A 15,973-nucleotide genomic window follows, 5' to 3' on the forward strand; every position below is an offset into this window, starting at 1 on the left:
CACAGCACAGACACTTGCCCATCCCGAGCTGTTCTCACCTCGTGCTCCTCTCCTTTCAGAAAATGGCTCACAGCTTCTCCCCGGCCAATGGGAACAGAGGGGTGTGGACGGCAAAGTACAAGCCTAGTACTGGAGCGTGGCTGTGGGGCCCTAGGGCAGATCGGAGCTGGATTTTGTGGAGGATATGATAATAAGACAGGGAGGCTGCAGGGGGCACCCTGGAGCTAGGGGCAGGGTTGCGATTGTGACCCCTGCAACCCCTTATGCTATGCCCATGCTCCACCCTACAGTGTGTGAGATCAGACCTCCAACCCCAGCCTTCTGGAAGCTAAGAAATGCTGTGTAAAATGTGTGGTTTGGGAGGATGTAGAGGAAAGAGGACTGCAGATAAACACTTTTGAAGGAGGATTTGTTTAATCTCTGTGTATCACCTGAGGCCAGCCACTTCACTGGGTATATGTAAGGGTTTACACAACCACTTTAACTGTAGCAGAAAAAATACGGGTCACAAAGCTAACTTTGCCAGGTGGAAGAACTATACAAATCTTAGGATGGGATAAAGAGTAATAAACAAGTACAGCAGCTCCCACATATGCATTACAATGGTGTGTGCCATTTTCTTGAACTTCAGCTTTCAATTCCATTCATTGCCAGTGTGCTAGGCAACTCAACTTACCATCTGAAAGCTCCTTGTGGAATGGAATTCACACTGCATCATGTCAAAGAATATCGGAATGGTGGCTTTACGTAGCTCCGTCTCCGGGATCAAGGTCATCTCCAAAATAGGGCCAACCATTTCAGGAATGAATTTGATTTTGTGCTGACCTTTAAGGGGAAACAAAACAGCCAATATCAGAACCCTCACAAACATCAGAGGATGAAGAAATACGTCAGTAAAATTCTGCTTCTCTCCTCTGAATTTATCCTTATTTAAGTAGATAACCTTCAGAAAAAGAGCTGCATTATTATATTTTAAACAGTGTATAAGTACAATTACCAGACAACTATTCAAGGGGGAATCAAAGCAGCACTTGAAAGGCTTTCAAAAACCAGGCACGTTTACTTGCATATACTTTAAACATTTGTCTGGATTAAATCAGACAGAGAGGGAGAGAAAGTGCTTGGGGCAGCTCTTCTTTATGCCTAGCTGGAGAAAACGCTATACACCTTTCAATTTAGCAGGAAGAAATTATTTAGGTGTCATTTATTTAGAAATTGTGAAAGAAAAACCATCAGGCAATAAATAAATCCCTGAATGAGCTACTAATGATACGTTGCAACTGTGCTCAAGCATGAAAGTCTATTCCGTTTACGTATATCATCTTTTGTGGCAGTTAAGCACTGCAGCCTCTTGTCACACAACTCTCTGCAACCTTCCTGCAGTACAGCAAAGAAACAAAAAAAAAATGCACTACATAATTAAAACGTGCACATTTGTCCATGTTTTGTCCCTTTAAATACCCTGCAAGTGCAGGAAGATACCCACTGATCTGCCAGAAGTGTACTAATGTCCTAAGTTCTGTGGTAGGCTGACAACACACATCATTTTGTGAACTGAGTGGTGTCAGCCCTGCCCATTGTCTTTTGCTAAACCACTCCTACTCTGAGGCCTCCACAACCTAAAGGTGTATTATTCTGTAGTCCAAAATAAGAACTAGGAGTGCTTTTTTTTAGATAACACAGGAAAGGTGCAAATTACGCAGGACAATTATAAAGCAATCTTCTGTGCTTGAATGTGGTGCTCCAAGTCTGACAAAATGTCCGCTCCTCTGGCTTATAGGTATGGCACCGACATTGCATGGCTGCCCTCTTAGGTCTGTGGGTATCCCTTCAGATAGCACTACAAAACAACAAAAAGAGGCCACAACAGCCTAGCGCATTACCATGACAACATTTTATTGTATGTACAGCAGTACTGTACTAAATACATAAAAATAGTTTGTTGTGTTATCGTACGGTAAAAAAAATTGTGCGCGTCCCTTCGGATATTTTCGCATGAACGGTCGTGACTCTTGAAAGCTGTGTACTAGTGATTAGATTATCGGACGATTGCTTCGAATGCGGTTTTTTTTTTCCAATATGTTCATTCTGTGTACATATTCATTAGCCTTGTTGACTGAAACACTGTGTAGGTCACATGTAGGTCAACCTGTGGCCCTCCAGTAATTGCAGAACTACAAGTCCCATCATGCTTCTGCCTTTGGGAATCACACTTGCAACTGCCAGCCTTGCAATGCCTCATGGGACTTCTAGTTCTGCAGCAGCAGGAGGGCCACAAGTTGAGCACCCATGGCTGTAGGAGGACATGTCATTTTGGACTGCTAAGCTCTGCATGTGAGCAGAAGTTCAGCTCTCCAGAAACTGGCCACACAGGAAAGCTTTTTATAGCTTTAATCACACACACATATAAGTGATTGTAAACCTCTGACATGAAATATGAACAAAGCATATCCCTCTATAGTGTGTACTTGTCTCCATTCAGAGCACTAAGTGTCAATTCTGTTTGCTCCCCCAATCCCCTGCCATCTGTAGCCTCATGGCAAACTTTCCTGACACCAAGAGGAAAAAAAAAAGGTGACTGGAGGGAGCTCCATTACACAGCCTGTGATTGGCATCCTCAGCTCTGTCCCTGTGTGAAGGGAGGTATGTCCCTTCCCTCTAATCAGCTCTTCTCACTGAGATCTGCAGAGTGCAACTTCAGCTCCCTGCCCTCTGCTTTCTGAAAGCTCAGAGAAGCTGTATAAATTCTGCTCTTTGAACAGCTGTAGAGAAAAGATGGCTATAGATAAACAGGTACAACTTTACTGGGTATATGTCAGGGGTTTCAACCTTTTTAGGCCATATTTGCTTGTTATACAACCTGACTGTATAACCTGTATAAAAAAAAAAAAAAAAAGACTTCAGTTGGGCTTTAGGACAGTGCCCCAAAAGTAGTAGATGGGAGTTCTGACTTTGCTGGCCATGTACTTGGTCAGGGTAACCATACCTCCCATCTTTTGGAGATGGGAACGAGGGACACCTATTAGCATGTAGGCATAGGACACACCCCCTGCCACATCCCCTTAAAGGAGAATTGTACAAAAAAAAAAAAAAAAAGTTTAAACCCACAAGTGCTTTTTTTTTTTTTTTTACAACTACTACCTTTATAATGGCTTTTGGAATTTACAAATGCAGCAATTTAGAAACTGGATGAAAAGTTTAGAGTTGTGAAACACTTTAAGATAAATAGTGCATTTTATAAACAATTACAGTGGAACCTCGGAGTATGCTCGTAATCCAAAGTACTCGCATATCAAAGCGAGTTTTCCCATTCTGCATTGACTTCAATGGGATGCAATACCGCATGCGGCCAGAGGCGGGGGGGGGGGTGTGTGCGCCGGAGAGCCTCGGAAACGGTCAAAAAGGCCCGTACACACTTCGGCGGACCTCGGCAAACCTCGGAAAGACTCCGTTCATGAGCCTTTCTGAGGTTTGCCGAGGTCAGCCGAACTGTCCTTGGGCCTTTCCGTGCATTTCCAAACGGCGGCGATTGGTTCCGGCGCCCCCCACCTCAGGCCAAAAGTGGTACTGCATACCGCTTTGGCCTAAATCCTGCTCGTTTTGCAAGATAACACTCACAAACCGAGTTAGGATTTTTAGAAATACAGTGCTCGTATTGCGAAACGCTCGTTAACCGCCTTACTCGCAATCTGAGGTTCCACTGGAAATAGATCAGACCAAAATGAGGGGCAAATGAGGATGAAAGAGGGACTTGGTTCCAAATCAGGGACAGTCCCTCGAAACCAGGGACAATTGGGAGCTATGGGGTAACTAGAATTTCTCAGAAGAGAATCAGAAATGGCAGCCTCCATATTTCTTTCAGTACAGTTCTCCTTTAAGCATCCATACCTACTCTTCCAAAGAAACTTTAAATTGATGGAAATAAGAGATGACTGCAGCCGGGCTTGAAAAGTGAGAGACAGAGAATGTTCTGAGCTTCAAGCTGCACAAACATAAGTTTCTGATCAAGTGACAACGTGGATATTTTACACTTGTGGCGTTAAAATAAATAATAAAAGCACACGCATCCCCCCCCCCCCCTTCTGATGGAGTGACCCTGGAAATGTTTAATGGTTTGCAGCGCACACTTCAAGGAGCTGTAAGGCATACTCCTTTTTCAGGGCTGTTATTTTCAAACTTGTCTGTGACAGTTTTCATGTATTATGTCTGAAAAATGTCAGAGTCAGTGTTTCAGAAAACAAATGCTTCTGACACTCGGTTATTCATCAAACACGGCATCAATGCCATGAAGTTTTCCGGAGGTTTTATTGCTCTTGGTATAAAGATGCCACAGACAATGTAAACTTTCCGCAGCCGGCAATGGAATTTAAAGAAGCACAATGAAATGCATATTTAAAGGCACAGTCCAGTCAAACATGATAATGATAGTTACATTTGTAAGGGGGGCACAGCCTACTTCTTGAGCTGCCTAATTTCTGTTCTGGCATTCATTATGTGCATCTGATTTAAAGTGCATGTACAGGCAAAACTTATCTTCATCTTTGGGTAGAGTAATAAAGGGTTGGATATGTTTGATATAGGGGACCCCTGACATCATCAAAGGGCTGCACATAATGTACAATGCATGTAGTTACAGGAAATAGTCAAAGACTGCACATACTAGATAGTCAGACTGTAGGCATTCTATAGGCAAGATTGGTGATCAGGGGACATGCTACAAAGACACAAGAAAGAGAGGGCACACAGGCCTAGCGCATTATCCTAATGCAACATTTATTGTAAGATAAAAATAAATGTACTCAAAAGCACCATAACAGACAAAGCTAATCAAATTATCAATTACTCTGACCACTCCGTGTGATCCTGGGCTTCGGAGGACACCACCTTCGAGGGTACTACTCTCTTCATCAGAGCCAAAACCTTCAAAACGCGTAAGCCAGTGGGAATCCAGGTCATGTCCTTCCAAGCCCAGGAGCTCCTGCAGTGGACCGAATAACTCTGATAATTTTATGAGCTTTGTCTGTCATGGTACTTGTGAGTAGATTTATTTTTATCGCATTTTAAAATGTTGCATTGGGATAATGCGCCAGGCTGGTGTGCCCTCTTTTTCTTGTGTCTTTGTAGAATATTTGGGCTCCCCCAGTCCTAAGAGGGCAGCAAAGTGTGGTGTGTCAATATTTCCAGCTAAGAAGTGAATGTATATAAGGAACTAGCGTTAGACCACCACCACACATGAGCAGGAGGTGTCTTGTCCTGTTATGTTTATCAGGGGGACATGCGCCAGGAGACAGTCAGAGACTGGGAAACGTTACAAGAGACAAGAGTCGGAGACTGGGAAACGTTACAAGAGACAAGAGTCGGAGACTGGGAAACGTTGCAAGAGACTGTTAAAGATCACCGCTATTATAGCTCCTTTAGAAGACAGCGCTCTCTACAGCCCACTTTTAAAATTACTGGCATTTGTGACTGCTATCCTTTCATTCAGAGAAAAAAAATGGACAGCACAGAAAACATATGGATATGTGATAAAAAAAAAATAAAATAACCAAAATCATCTAACTAGTGGAATCTAGTTTAATTGTGAGCATCTATGCAAGGCAAACACTGACTATTGGCTGCAAGGACCCAACAGCCACACAGCAAGTACCAATAGTTAGGCGTTAGAATCTGTCAAATTTTACTGCTGCCTGTGTCCCAATTGGAGACATTTCCAGTCACTCGCTGCCCTGGAGACAAAAACAGAAGTATAAAGAATTCTCACCACTAAGCTCTTGACAGGATTGACAGCTGTCCCCATTGGAATATTTCCCATAACCTCCTGTTCTGGCGACAACTGTAGATTTATACACCTCATGGGAAGGTCTTCCAGCAGTGAATGTGAACAGAGAATTTTTGACATGATCATAAGCAGTAAAATCATTGTTTTAAGTTTATACAGGCTTTGGGGCACCCAGAAACCATACAATTTTCACTGTTTTAAAACTATCATATTTGCCTTAATCTTTGAGATATTGAGGCTGGCAAAGCTGGCATCTTCTTCTGAAAATACTGATAGATCATCATACTGATCTAATGGCTTCATAACTGATGGATAACAAGTATGCAGAACAGGAATAGTGACATCATACTTGTTTCAGGTAATTAACTGGTATGGAGAGTGTCCGAAACTAGTATTTTGAAAAGGAGAGATGAGCAAAAGCAACCTTCATACGTTTTCTAGGACAACAAAAAAAGTGATCATGGCCAGTGCAAGAATTGCCATTTGGCTACATGTGCCATGGCCCAGGGTGCCATTGCCGTTAGGGAAGCACCAAGCCCAGGATTACCATGCATCTTGGAACCTGTGGAGCTGGCATGCAGAATCCAGGGTCCCTAACAGAATGGCAGTGATTGTTCTACAGACTGCACTGTTACTGCATACTGCTTCCTCCCAACTTCTCTCCCAGTTCCCACCAGAGCCAGAACCTGCCCCCCCCCCATTCTCCTCCCAGCCTCCTACATGGTCCCTTAACTACCTCCGGTGAAACACAAATCAGCTGTATTGGAATAATGGTTGCCACCCAACATACATTACCAGATATTATATTTTTCCAAGCTGAGGAACAAGTTCGAAAGTTGGAGTATCACAAACTTGGATGAGTACGAAGTCTTTTTTTCCCCAATTTGGCAGGAAACTCAATGCAAGTTTGTGAACGTATTAGACTTCTGCCAGTAAAGAAGAGAGCATTCCAGAGTCAAGGGTGCTTCACACACACAAGGAACTGCTGCTTAAATGATTGCAAGGACAATTATAGAGAAGGACCCTTCTAGGTAGCTCCTTGACATTACAGAAGCAGGTGTTCATTATTATATTTAATGCGCAACTTCAGCATCAGAAGAAGTTTTTGAGGAGATCATTTAAGGCAGACAGTCACAGCAATGCAATGAGTTTATCTAATGTTTTATAAGGAAAAGTCATAGCATGTAATTCTTACTTACATGACCCACCTGCCATATCTCAAGTCTACACCAACACATCTAGACCCAGTGAATCTGCAAGTCACTCAGTCAGAACTAAGGGTTTAAACTATTCAAGGTCATCCGTCCACAATACCCTTGTCACAATGCCCAGAGTGCTTCTTGGACACGAAGTACAAAAGTATTTACCACAGACATACCACTTTAAGGTAAAAGCAGGCATCACTGTCAATACACCTAGGTACAGTACTTGGGAGAGCTGAATCAACTACTCCATGGGACCAGTATGCAGTGTTAAATGTCATGACTATACCTCCTGTGGTGTTGTGAAGACTGGCCAAAGAAATGGACAGCGTAAGGAACATATGAACATCTAGTAAATGTAAGAATAAAAATAAACTATAGGCTGCGGTAACTTGTGAAAGCTGCCAAAAAGGAAACACTTTAGGGTATTAGCAGGAACACTACAACATAATTTGTAAATCTCCACAAGCCCCAGTGTGATAGGCCTTGCGTCTACCTATTGGTGGACTGCCTGGAGTCCTGGCTCTATAGATGGGAAGTGGCAAAGATGATATCCCAAATCAGGGATCGATACTTAATGGTAGCAGGATCTATTTGGTTTAACATTTTCTCATTCGGGATTATTTATTGTTTAAGGTTTATTTCATTATAATAAAGTGATAACATTCTAGCAGAGTTTTCAGACTACTCTTCCAGACAACTGTAAGAAAGAGTTTCACCTTGTTCTAAGTCATACTTGACAACCAATTGTAAAACAGGATATGATCTGTATGCCCAAATGAACATGTCCATTTTAAACCAAAAGCAAACAGTGCTTTTTAATAGGGAAAAACGGTTAGCAAATCATGATGAATATAGGAATGAAACACTCACCTAAATTATACCACATATCTCTGATTTCGAAGCCAATCTGCCTTCTCATATCACAGTACCTGAAAAATGAGAAACAAGTAATTAATGGATTTGCATCCTTGCTTCCCATCTCGTAGATAAATATTAGTGACAGAGAATTACTATGGTAGCAATAATTTAGGATGACAAGTTATGACAGCTTTTTAAACACTCTGCTGGAGAGAAGATGCCCTTGTATATTTTAAGGGTAAACAATCAGCAGTGTGTTGTTTTTAATAGAAATGGTCCACTCTATTCCTTCTTTTTACATTAATGAATTACCTATAACTTGCTTTTGATGGCACTTTGACGCACAGCATAAAAATAGGATTTTTTATTACAGCTTACCTGTAAAATCCTTTTCTTTCGACGGACATCACGGGACACAGAGCCACAGTAATTACTGATGGGTTATAGGGTATCACTAGGTATTGGACACTGGTCACACCCTAATCAGGAAGTTCAACCCCCTATATAACCCCTCCCCTTCCAGGGATACCTCAGTTTTGTAGCAAAGCAGTATAGGTGTATTAGAAGAGGGGCGGGACCTCTGTGTCCCGTGATGTCCGTCGAAAGAAAAGGATTTTACAGGTAAGCTGTAATAAAAAATCCTATTTTCTTTTCTCGGACATCACGGGACACAGAGCCACAGTAATTACTGATGGGATGTCCCAAAGCAATGCCAACTGAGGGGGGGGAATCACAACCAAGTAGGGTGCTATCAGACCTGAGGACCTTGTACAGCTGTCTGCAGCACACTACGCCCAAAGGCGATATCCTCATGCCTTCTCACATCCACCTGATAGAATCTGGTGAATGTATGAACTGAAGACCAGGTTGCGGCCTTGCAGATCTGAGCCATAGAGGCCCGGTGATGCACTGCCCAAGAAGCACCAATAGCCCTTGTGGAATGTGCCTTGATCTGAAACGGGGGAACCTTCCGTTTCAAACCGTAAGCTTGAATAATCAACTGTCGAATCCATTTAGAAATGGTCGCTTTTGACGCTGCCTGTCCTCTATTGGGACCCTCCGGCAGCACGAACAAGACATCCGTCTTGCGAATCTGAGCAGTTGCCTCCAGATAGGTCTTGACTGCTCTTACTACATCCAAAGAATGTAATGACCTTTCTTCCGAAGAACAAGGTTCTGGAAAAAAGGAAGGTAGCACAATGTCTTGGTTTAGATGAAAATCTGAAACCACCTTCGGTAAAAAAACTAGGATGAGGGCGCAGTACCACTCTATCCTTGTGTATAATCAAGTAAGGCTCTTTACAGGGAAGAGCTGCTATTTCTGATACTCTTCTAGCAGAAGAGATAGCTACCAGGAAAATTAGTTTCCTCGTCAGTAAGACCAAAGGAATCTGACGTATTGGTTCAAAAGGTTGTTTTTGTAACACCGATAGAACCAAGTTCAAGTCCCAGGGGTTTAGGGGCGCCTTAACCGGAGGATTAAGACGCATCACCCCCTGTATAAAGTTTCAGATCAGAGAATGCGAAGCAAGCGGCCGTTGAAACAACACTGATAAGGCCGACACCTGGCCCTTGATGGTACTCAAGGCCAGCTTCATCTCTAATCCTAATTGTAGAAATTCCAGATTTCTACCTATGACATATTTCCTGGGATGCCAACCCCTGGATTCACACCAGGATACATAAGCTTTCCAGACACTATGATAAATCATTCTGGAAGCTGGCTTCCTTGCCTTGATCAAGGTAGATATGACAGGACCTGAAAGCCCACGATTTTTCAGAACGTGGGAATCAATAGCCCACCCGTCAAATCTAGCATTTGTGAGGCAGGCTGGAACACCGGACCTTGAGCTAACAGGTCTGGGTGTATCGGTAGGGTCCACCGGGAACCCACCATCATCCCTGCTATTTCTGCTTATCAGGTTCTTCTGGACCAAACGGGGGCCACCAGAAGTGCCGACTTCCCTTCTTGCCTGAGTCTGCGAAGGAGCCGTGGCAGTAGCAGAATGGGAGGGAATGCATAAATCGGTGAGAGCCGATGCCACGGAATCACCAACGCATCCGTCCTGCCTGCAAGAGGATCCCAGGCAACCGGTAGGAAGGATTTCCCCTTCTGTAGGTTTTCGGGTATGAGCCATCAACTGAGGCTCTGACGCATCGCATGCGATAGGTGCATTGGAAAGTTTAATGCCTGCACCTTCCTGTTCCAGGTCAACAGAATACTGTGTTACAATAGTTCTGCTTGGAACTGCGCATAGGGAACTGCTTCGAATGAAGCCACCATCTTCCCCTGCAGCCTTATACAAAGGCGGACAGAAAGACCCTTCTTGGCCCTGACTGTCAGAATCAGCTCCCTTAGAGCAGTGATCTTTGCCTGCAGACACTTCAGTTAAGCAGGAAAACTGGGCACATATAGGCCTGCATCTCTGATGCCTATTGATATCAGAAATTCTCCTCCCTGCAGGACGGAGATTACTGTCTGAATTGATTCCAAACGAAAGGACTGCATCCTTGGGAATCGTTTCAGATCTCTCAAATCCAAAATGGGTCGTCCCCATTTGGTTTTCGGACCATAGAAAGATTGGAACAAAGTCTCAATCCTTGATCCTTTGTGGGAACCCCCACAATGACCTCTTGCGACAAAAGTCGCTTTATCGCTAGAAGGAGCGACTGCTTCTCTTCTGGCTTTCTGGGAACACCTGATCTGAGGAAACGAGGAGAGGGACATTCTTGGAACTCCAGTCTGTACCCTAAGGTTACCGTGGAGATCACCCATCTGTCCTGGAAGTCCTTCTGCCAGGGCCCTGAGAGCTGCAGCAGTCTTTCCCCCCACTCGAGCAAGCGGGGCGCCCCTTCATGAAGAGGTCTTAGTGTCTTGCTTAGAAGACCTTTTCCCCCAGGATTTCTTGTGTCCCTGGGGTTGACTCTTGTTTCTTGCCCCATACGGAGGAGACCCTCGTGGCTGCCTGGAGGCTGATGCCCCTGGCGCTGGGGAAAGAGTCCGTTTAAAAGAGGGACGCTTACTCTTCTTCTTATCAGGTAAGAGAGTGCTTTTCCCACAGGAGATCATCTTGATATAATTATCCAAGTCCTCTCCAAACAACCTTTCACCACGGAAGGGAAACCCAGCCAGTAGCTTTTTACATGGTGCTTCGGCTGACCAGTTTTTCAACCATAAGATTCTACGTATATGCACCAACCCAAGCAAGAGGCGAGAGGTTTGCACGATAGAATCTCTAATGGCATCAACAGCATAACATAAAGCCGCAGGAAGGTTAGCAAACCCCTGGGCCTGCTATTCAGGTAATACTTTGATGACCTGTTTAACATGGTCTCTTAAGTATTGACAGACTCCAATCGCTGCTACTGCAGGTTGGGCCACTGATCCTGCTAAAGAGAACACATCTTTCAATAAGAAGTCCATCTTTTTATCCACAGGATCTTTGAGCATCTGAGCGTTGTCTACAGGACAAGTCAGATTACTATTTACAGAGGAAATGGCCGCATCAATGGCCGGTATTCCCCACCTCTTAATAAACTTTTCTTCCATAGGATAAAGTGTAGAAAACTTTTTCGGCGGAAGAAATCGCTTATCTGGGTGATCCCACTGAGAATAAAGCAGCTTTTCAAGTAATTTATGAACAGGAAAAGCATGTGCTGCTTGGAAAGGTTTCAGTGACCCCAAAGCAGAAGAGGTTTCTGTAGTAGTTTCAGGTAGGGACAACTTAAATGTGGAGCGGACCAAACCAGTGAGGATCTGCACTAAGACTTTCTCCTCTTGGGAAGTCGCAGAGGGTCGCTCTCCACCTGAATCCTCCGAAGAGGAATCATCTGTCCCCTCCCGATCCTCTGAAAGGGATTCATCTCCTTTATCCCAGAGCTCCTCTGACTGAGGGTCTTGGGAAGCAGAGGAAGGCCTTGTGCGTTTTCTTTCACTGCGTGAAGATGTAATCGCGGCCATTAGCTTTTTCTCTAATCCAGAAATGGTTGAGGAAAAAACTTCTTGTGTAATGTACACAGGGGCTGAAGTGCCGGCAGCAGATGTAGCCCCTAACCCCAATGGCTCTCCCTGTCCAGCTGCCCCTGGTCCCTCAGGAGGGGATGGTGTAGCAGACAGGGGGTCCTCAGAACCTGAACGAGACCCCCTAGTGCCTCTGGTTCTTGGGGTGCTTGAACCTCTTCTACCCATAGTGCAAAGCAACAAGGTGTGAGGTATCAAAAGCGAACACTGACTGCTGAGCGATGTAGTCTGGCTAAAAGCCTTGCTACCAAATGCCCAGTCCGGTGTTCTTTAGTAAATGCAGCCTAGGGGAATGCCTGTGTCCCACCTTACATGCGACTGTCAGCTCTGTGTCTCTCCAAAGCTCAGAGCACCTGTACAGTGTGCTTTAAATGGCCATGCTTTCTGGCACTGTGGGCGTCTGGGCACGCTGACGCTGTGCTGACGCCCCGCCCCCCCTTCCCCCCCCTCGTTTTTGAAAAACGAGCGCTTCCCGCGCGAGCCGACCCTTTCTGACAAGCCTGAAGGGAGGCTGGGGTTGGGGGAATAAGGAGGAGGCCGGCAGTGATGGGCCCTGCATCGCAATGCGGCTTTGGTGGCGGCGGCAGCAGCGGCTGTGACAGTGCGGTCTCACCCGCCTTACAGCATACCTGAGCCTTTCCCTAGCCTGGGGGGACCATCCCAGCAGAGAAAACCCCCCACCATCTACCTTTGGAGCTGGAGGAAGAGCTAATGCAGCGGACGCTGAGACAGATCAAACATGAAAAGGTTTGTGCTCTTGGCAGCCCCCGGTGGTCACAATAGGCACAGCATGCATTCACCTTAAAGGAGAAAAGCCACTAGAATTAAAATTCTGTGGAATCTCCTCTTACCTTATCCAGGCCGCAGGGTTCAGTTTACACAGACCCAGCCTTCGCCTCTCACGGTGGGCTCCGTTTGTGGAAAAACCGTCAGAGACTGGGGCCCCCATCAGTAGGGGGATCCTTCAGTTCTGGGCCTGTAAAGCACCTCCCCAGAAATTAGGAAGTTTAAAGCCATTTTCTGATCCGCGGGTCCAGCTCTCTAAAAAGAGAAGCGTTACAGGTAAAACCTCGTTTCTTCGGACACGAGGCCCGGGTACCATCCAATTCGGCCATGAAAAGACACTTTGAATGGATCCGGTCGCCTGGCTTGCCCCAGTATAGGATCTTAGAATATTCCTTTTGGAGCTTCAGCACAGGACATCTTTACACGTCCAACACCTAAGACACTGGTGTAAAAACTGAGGTATCCCTGGAAGGGGAGGGGTTATATAGGGGGTTGAACTTCCTGATTAGGGTGTGACCAGTGTCCAATACCTAGTGATACCCTATAACCCATCAGTAATTACTGTGGCTCTGTGTCCCGTGATGTCCGAGAAAAGAAAGGGCTTCAAACTTGCATCTGCTTGTTTACAGGAGGCATTTTGGTGGCAGTCTCTCAGTGCTACTACTAAAAAGTAAGTAGCCTTTATGCAAGCCATAGCATATATATTTAAAAGAGAAATATAGACTTAAAAAAAAAACATTTATACTTGCCTATCCACTGCTGCATCTGCCCCGTCAGCTGTGCAGCGAGAACTAAGCGATCAAACACTGCCTATTGCTCAGTTCTTCCCTCCATTCTGAGCAGAGAGCCATGACAGTCACCGGCTCTCTGCTCTGCCCCTCCAGTGCTCACTGGAGCGTTGGGCTGTGGAGGAGGCGGGAGTGGCTTGCTCAGGCTCACTGAGAGGCTGAGCCGGGTGGCGGTCCACGTGAATCTTTCCCAAACCTGGACTGACTGAGTTATGTCATAAGACTTTAGACTGTTGTCAGCTGAAAACAGGCTACAGGAGCACAGAAAGTATAACCAAAACAGCTTTGGCAACAGTGGGTATAGAGAATAATCACATTTTGTTGCATTGCAGCCTGAAATGACGAAAGTTTTCACAGTTTTTGTTTTCTTCATCTGTTTTTACTAGTGCAACTTATAAAATCCAAGTGAAAGATATAACACTAAATGTCTGAAAAAAAAAAAAAAAAAAAAATCAAAAACAGAATTGGACAAAGGATCACCCCCTTATGTCAGTATTTTGTTGAACCACCTTTTGCTTTAATTACAGTCTTTAGTCTGTTGGGATATGTCTCGACTAACTTTGCACATCTAGAATTTGCAATATTTGCCCACTCTTCTTTGCAGAACTGTTCAAGCTCAATTAAATTTGATGGTGACCATTTGTTGACTGCAGTCTTCAAGTCATTCCACAGATTTTCAATGGGGTTTAAGTCTGGGCTCTGACTAGGCCATGCAAGGACATTCACCTTTTTCTCCTTCAACCACTGTGTGGTCATTTTTGCTGTGTGCTTTGGGTCATTGTCCTGTTGGAAGGTGAACCTTCTTCCAATTGACAACTTTCTGGCAGAGGCAGCTGAATTTTCCTCAAGAAATTGACAGTATTTTGCCCCATCCATTTTTCTTCTATCCGGACAAGTGCTCCAATCCCTACTGCAGAGAAACACCCCCATAACAGGAGAATACCACCTCTATGCATTACTGTAAAAATAATGTTATTTTGATAGTGAGCCGAATTGGATTTCCGCCAGACATATCGTTCCATGTTGAAGCCAAATAATTCAATTTTAGTCTCATCTGATCAAAACACCTTTTTCCATGTGCCCTCAGAGTCTTCGAAGTGCGTTTAAGGCTTTCAGATGAGACTAAAATTGAATTAGGCCTTTTATTTTTTCTGACATGGTTATATTTTTCACTTGGATGTTATAAGTTTCATTGAGTAAATACAGCTGGATAAAACAAAAACTGTGTCCGATTTCATTTCAGTCTGCAAAGCAACAAAATTTGATTATTTTAAAGGGGGTGATTTTTTTCTCTACCCACTGTATACGTCTTCTTTGATGCTCCAAACATACACAGCATACACAAGGTTTACATTTCATCTACAGCACACCGGGAGCTCCAAAACCATATTTAGCACAGTATAACTTCCGGAAGGGAAGTTGAGCTGCTTCTCTTCTTTTGCACCTGCCTTTCGGCCTATAAGGCTGCTCATCACATTTATCCACCAGTAGTCAGGTGTGGAGGAGGCATGACCACCTCTCAACTTTCCTTCACAAAGCTGATATTTACACAGTAGAGCATCATTGGTTTTAAAGCTGCAGAGGATGTTAACAAAAGTAAACCTAGGTGCAGTCACCTTCTGTATACTCCAGACATTACAGATGCATAGACATGTTTTGCTTTACGGGAGCAGTAGCTCGCCATTATCTGCTCTGGAAGCACTGCTGGGCTTAGAGCGACTGGAGTCTCGGGACATTTAAATCACACCTTCCCTCCTGGCTAGATCTAAGCATCCATGAAACCTGAGGTATGAGAATATCACTACCAATCTTCTTGATCTGGTTGTTTTAATTAATTGGCCAGATGGCAGGCATTAGGAATGTAAAGTGACATTATCAAATCCCAAAGCTACTGGGATCCATCCAGATGTCTGCGGCCAGTGGGGAGGAAAGTGCACTTCAAACTCCTGAACTCCTCTGGCACCAAGCCCAACAACAGTGCACTATGCTGGGTAGCACCCTGTGGAAGTCATCTGTAATTTTTATTGTGGACACAGTTTGACAATATGATATACATATGGAGATGTGGTTCAAAGATCAATAAATAACAATTGAAAATATTTGTAAAATTATTACATTTATATTTGTAATGGGGCTCCTATAGAATTAACTAGGAACCACACAGTATTTAGGCTCCTTGATGATGGCACGTGACTTTACCATACATATGCAAATACAACCCCTGGCAAAAATTATGGAATCACCAGTCCTTGAGGATGTTGCTTCAGATGTTTATTGTTGTAGAAAAAAGGCAGATCACAGACATGGCCAAAAACTAAAAGCATTTCAAACGGCAACTTTCTGGCTTTAAGAAAAACTAAAAGAAATCAAGAAAAATAATTGTGGTGGCCAGTAACAGTTAGATTTATAGAACAAGCACAGGGAATAAATTATGGAATCACTCAATTCTGAGGAAAAATTTATGGAATCACCCTGTAAATTCTCATTACAAACACTAACACCTGCATCAGATTAAATCTGCTTGTTAGTACAGTAT

The 15,973-nt window shown here is 44.2% G+C and overlaps 1 protein-coding gene across 1 annotated transcript in view; it reads right to left on the reverse strand.

Moving 5' to 3' along the window:
* Positions 1–15,973, reverse strand: part of DOCK1 (dedicator of cytokinesis 1) — a gene marked incomplete in the record, with an annotated part of 633,434 nt that overhangs the window by 134,713 nt on the left and 482,748 nt on the right. The window contains 2 exon segments of the mRNA XM_073595735.1: positions 677–825; positions 7,855–7,913. Of these exon segments, the coding sequence (XP_073451836.1) occupies positions 677–825; positions 7,855–7,913 (208 nt within the window).

Source organism: Aquarana catesbeiana, linkage group LG08 (assembly GCF_042186555.1).
Source record: "Aquarana catesbeiana isolate 2022-GZ linkage group LG08, ASM4218655v1, whole genome shotgun sequence".
NCBI classification, from domain to species: domain Eukaryota; kingdom Metazoa; phylum Chordata; class Amphibia; order Anura; family Ranidae; genus Aquarana; species Aquarana catesbeiana.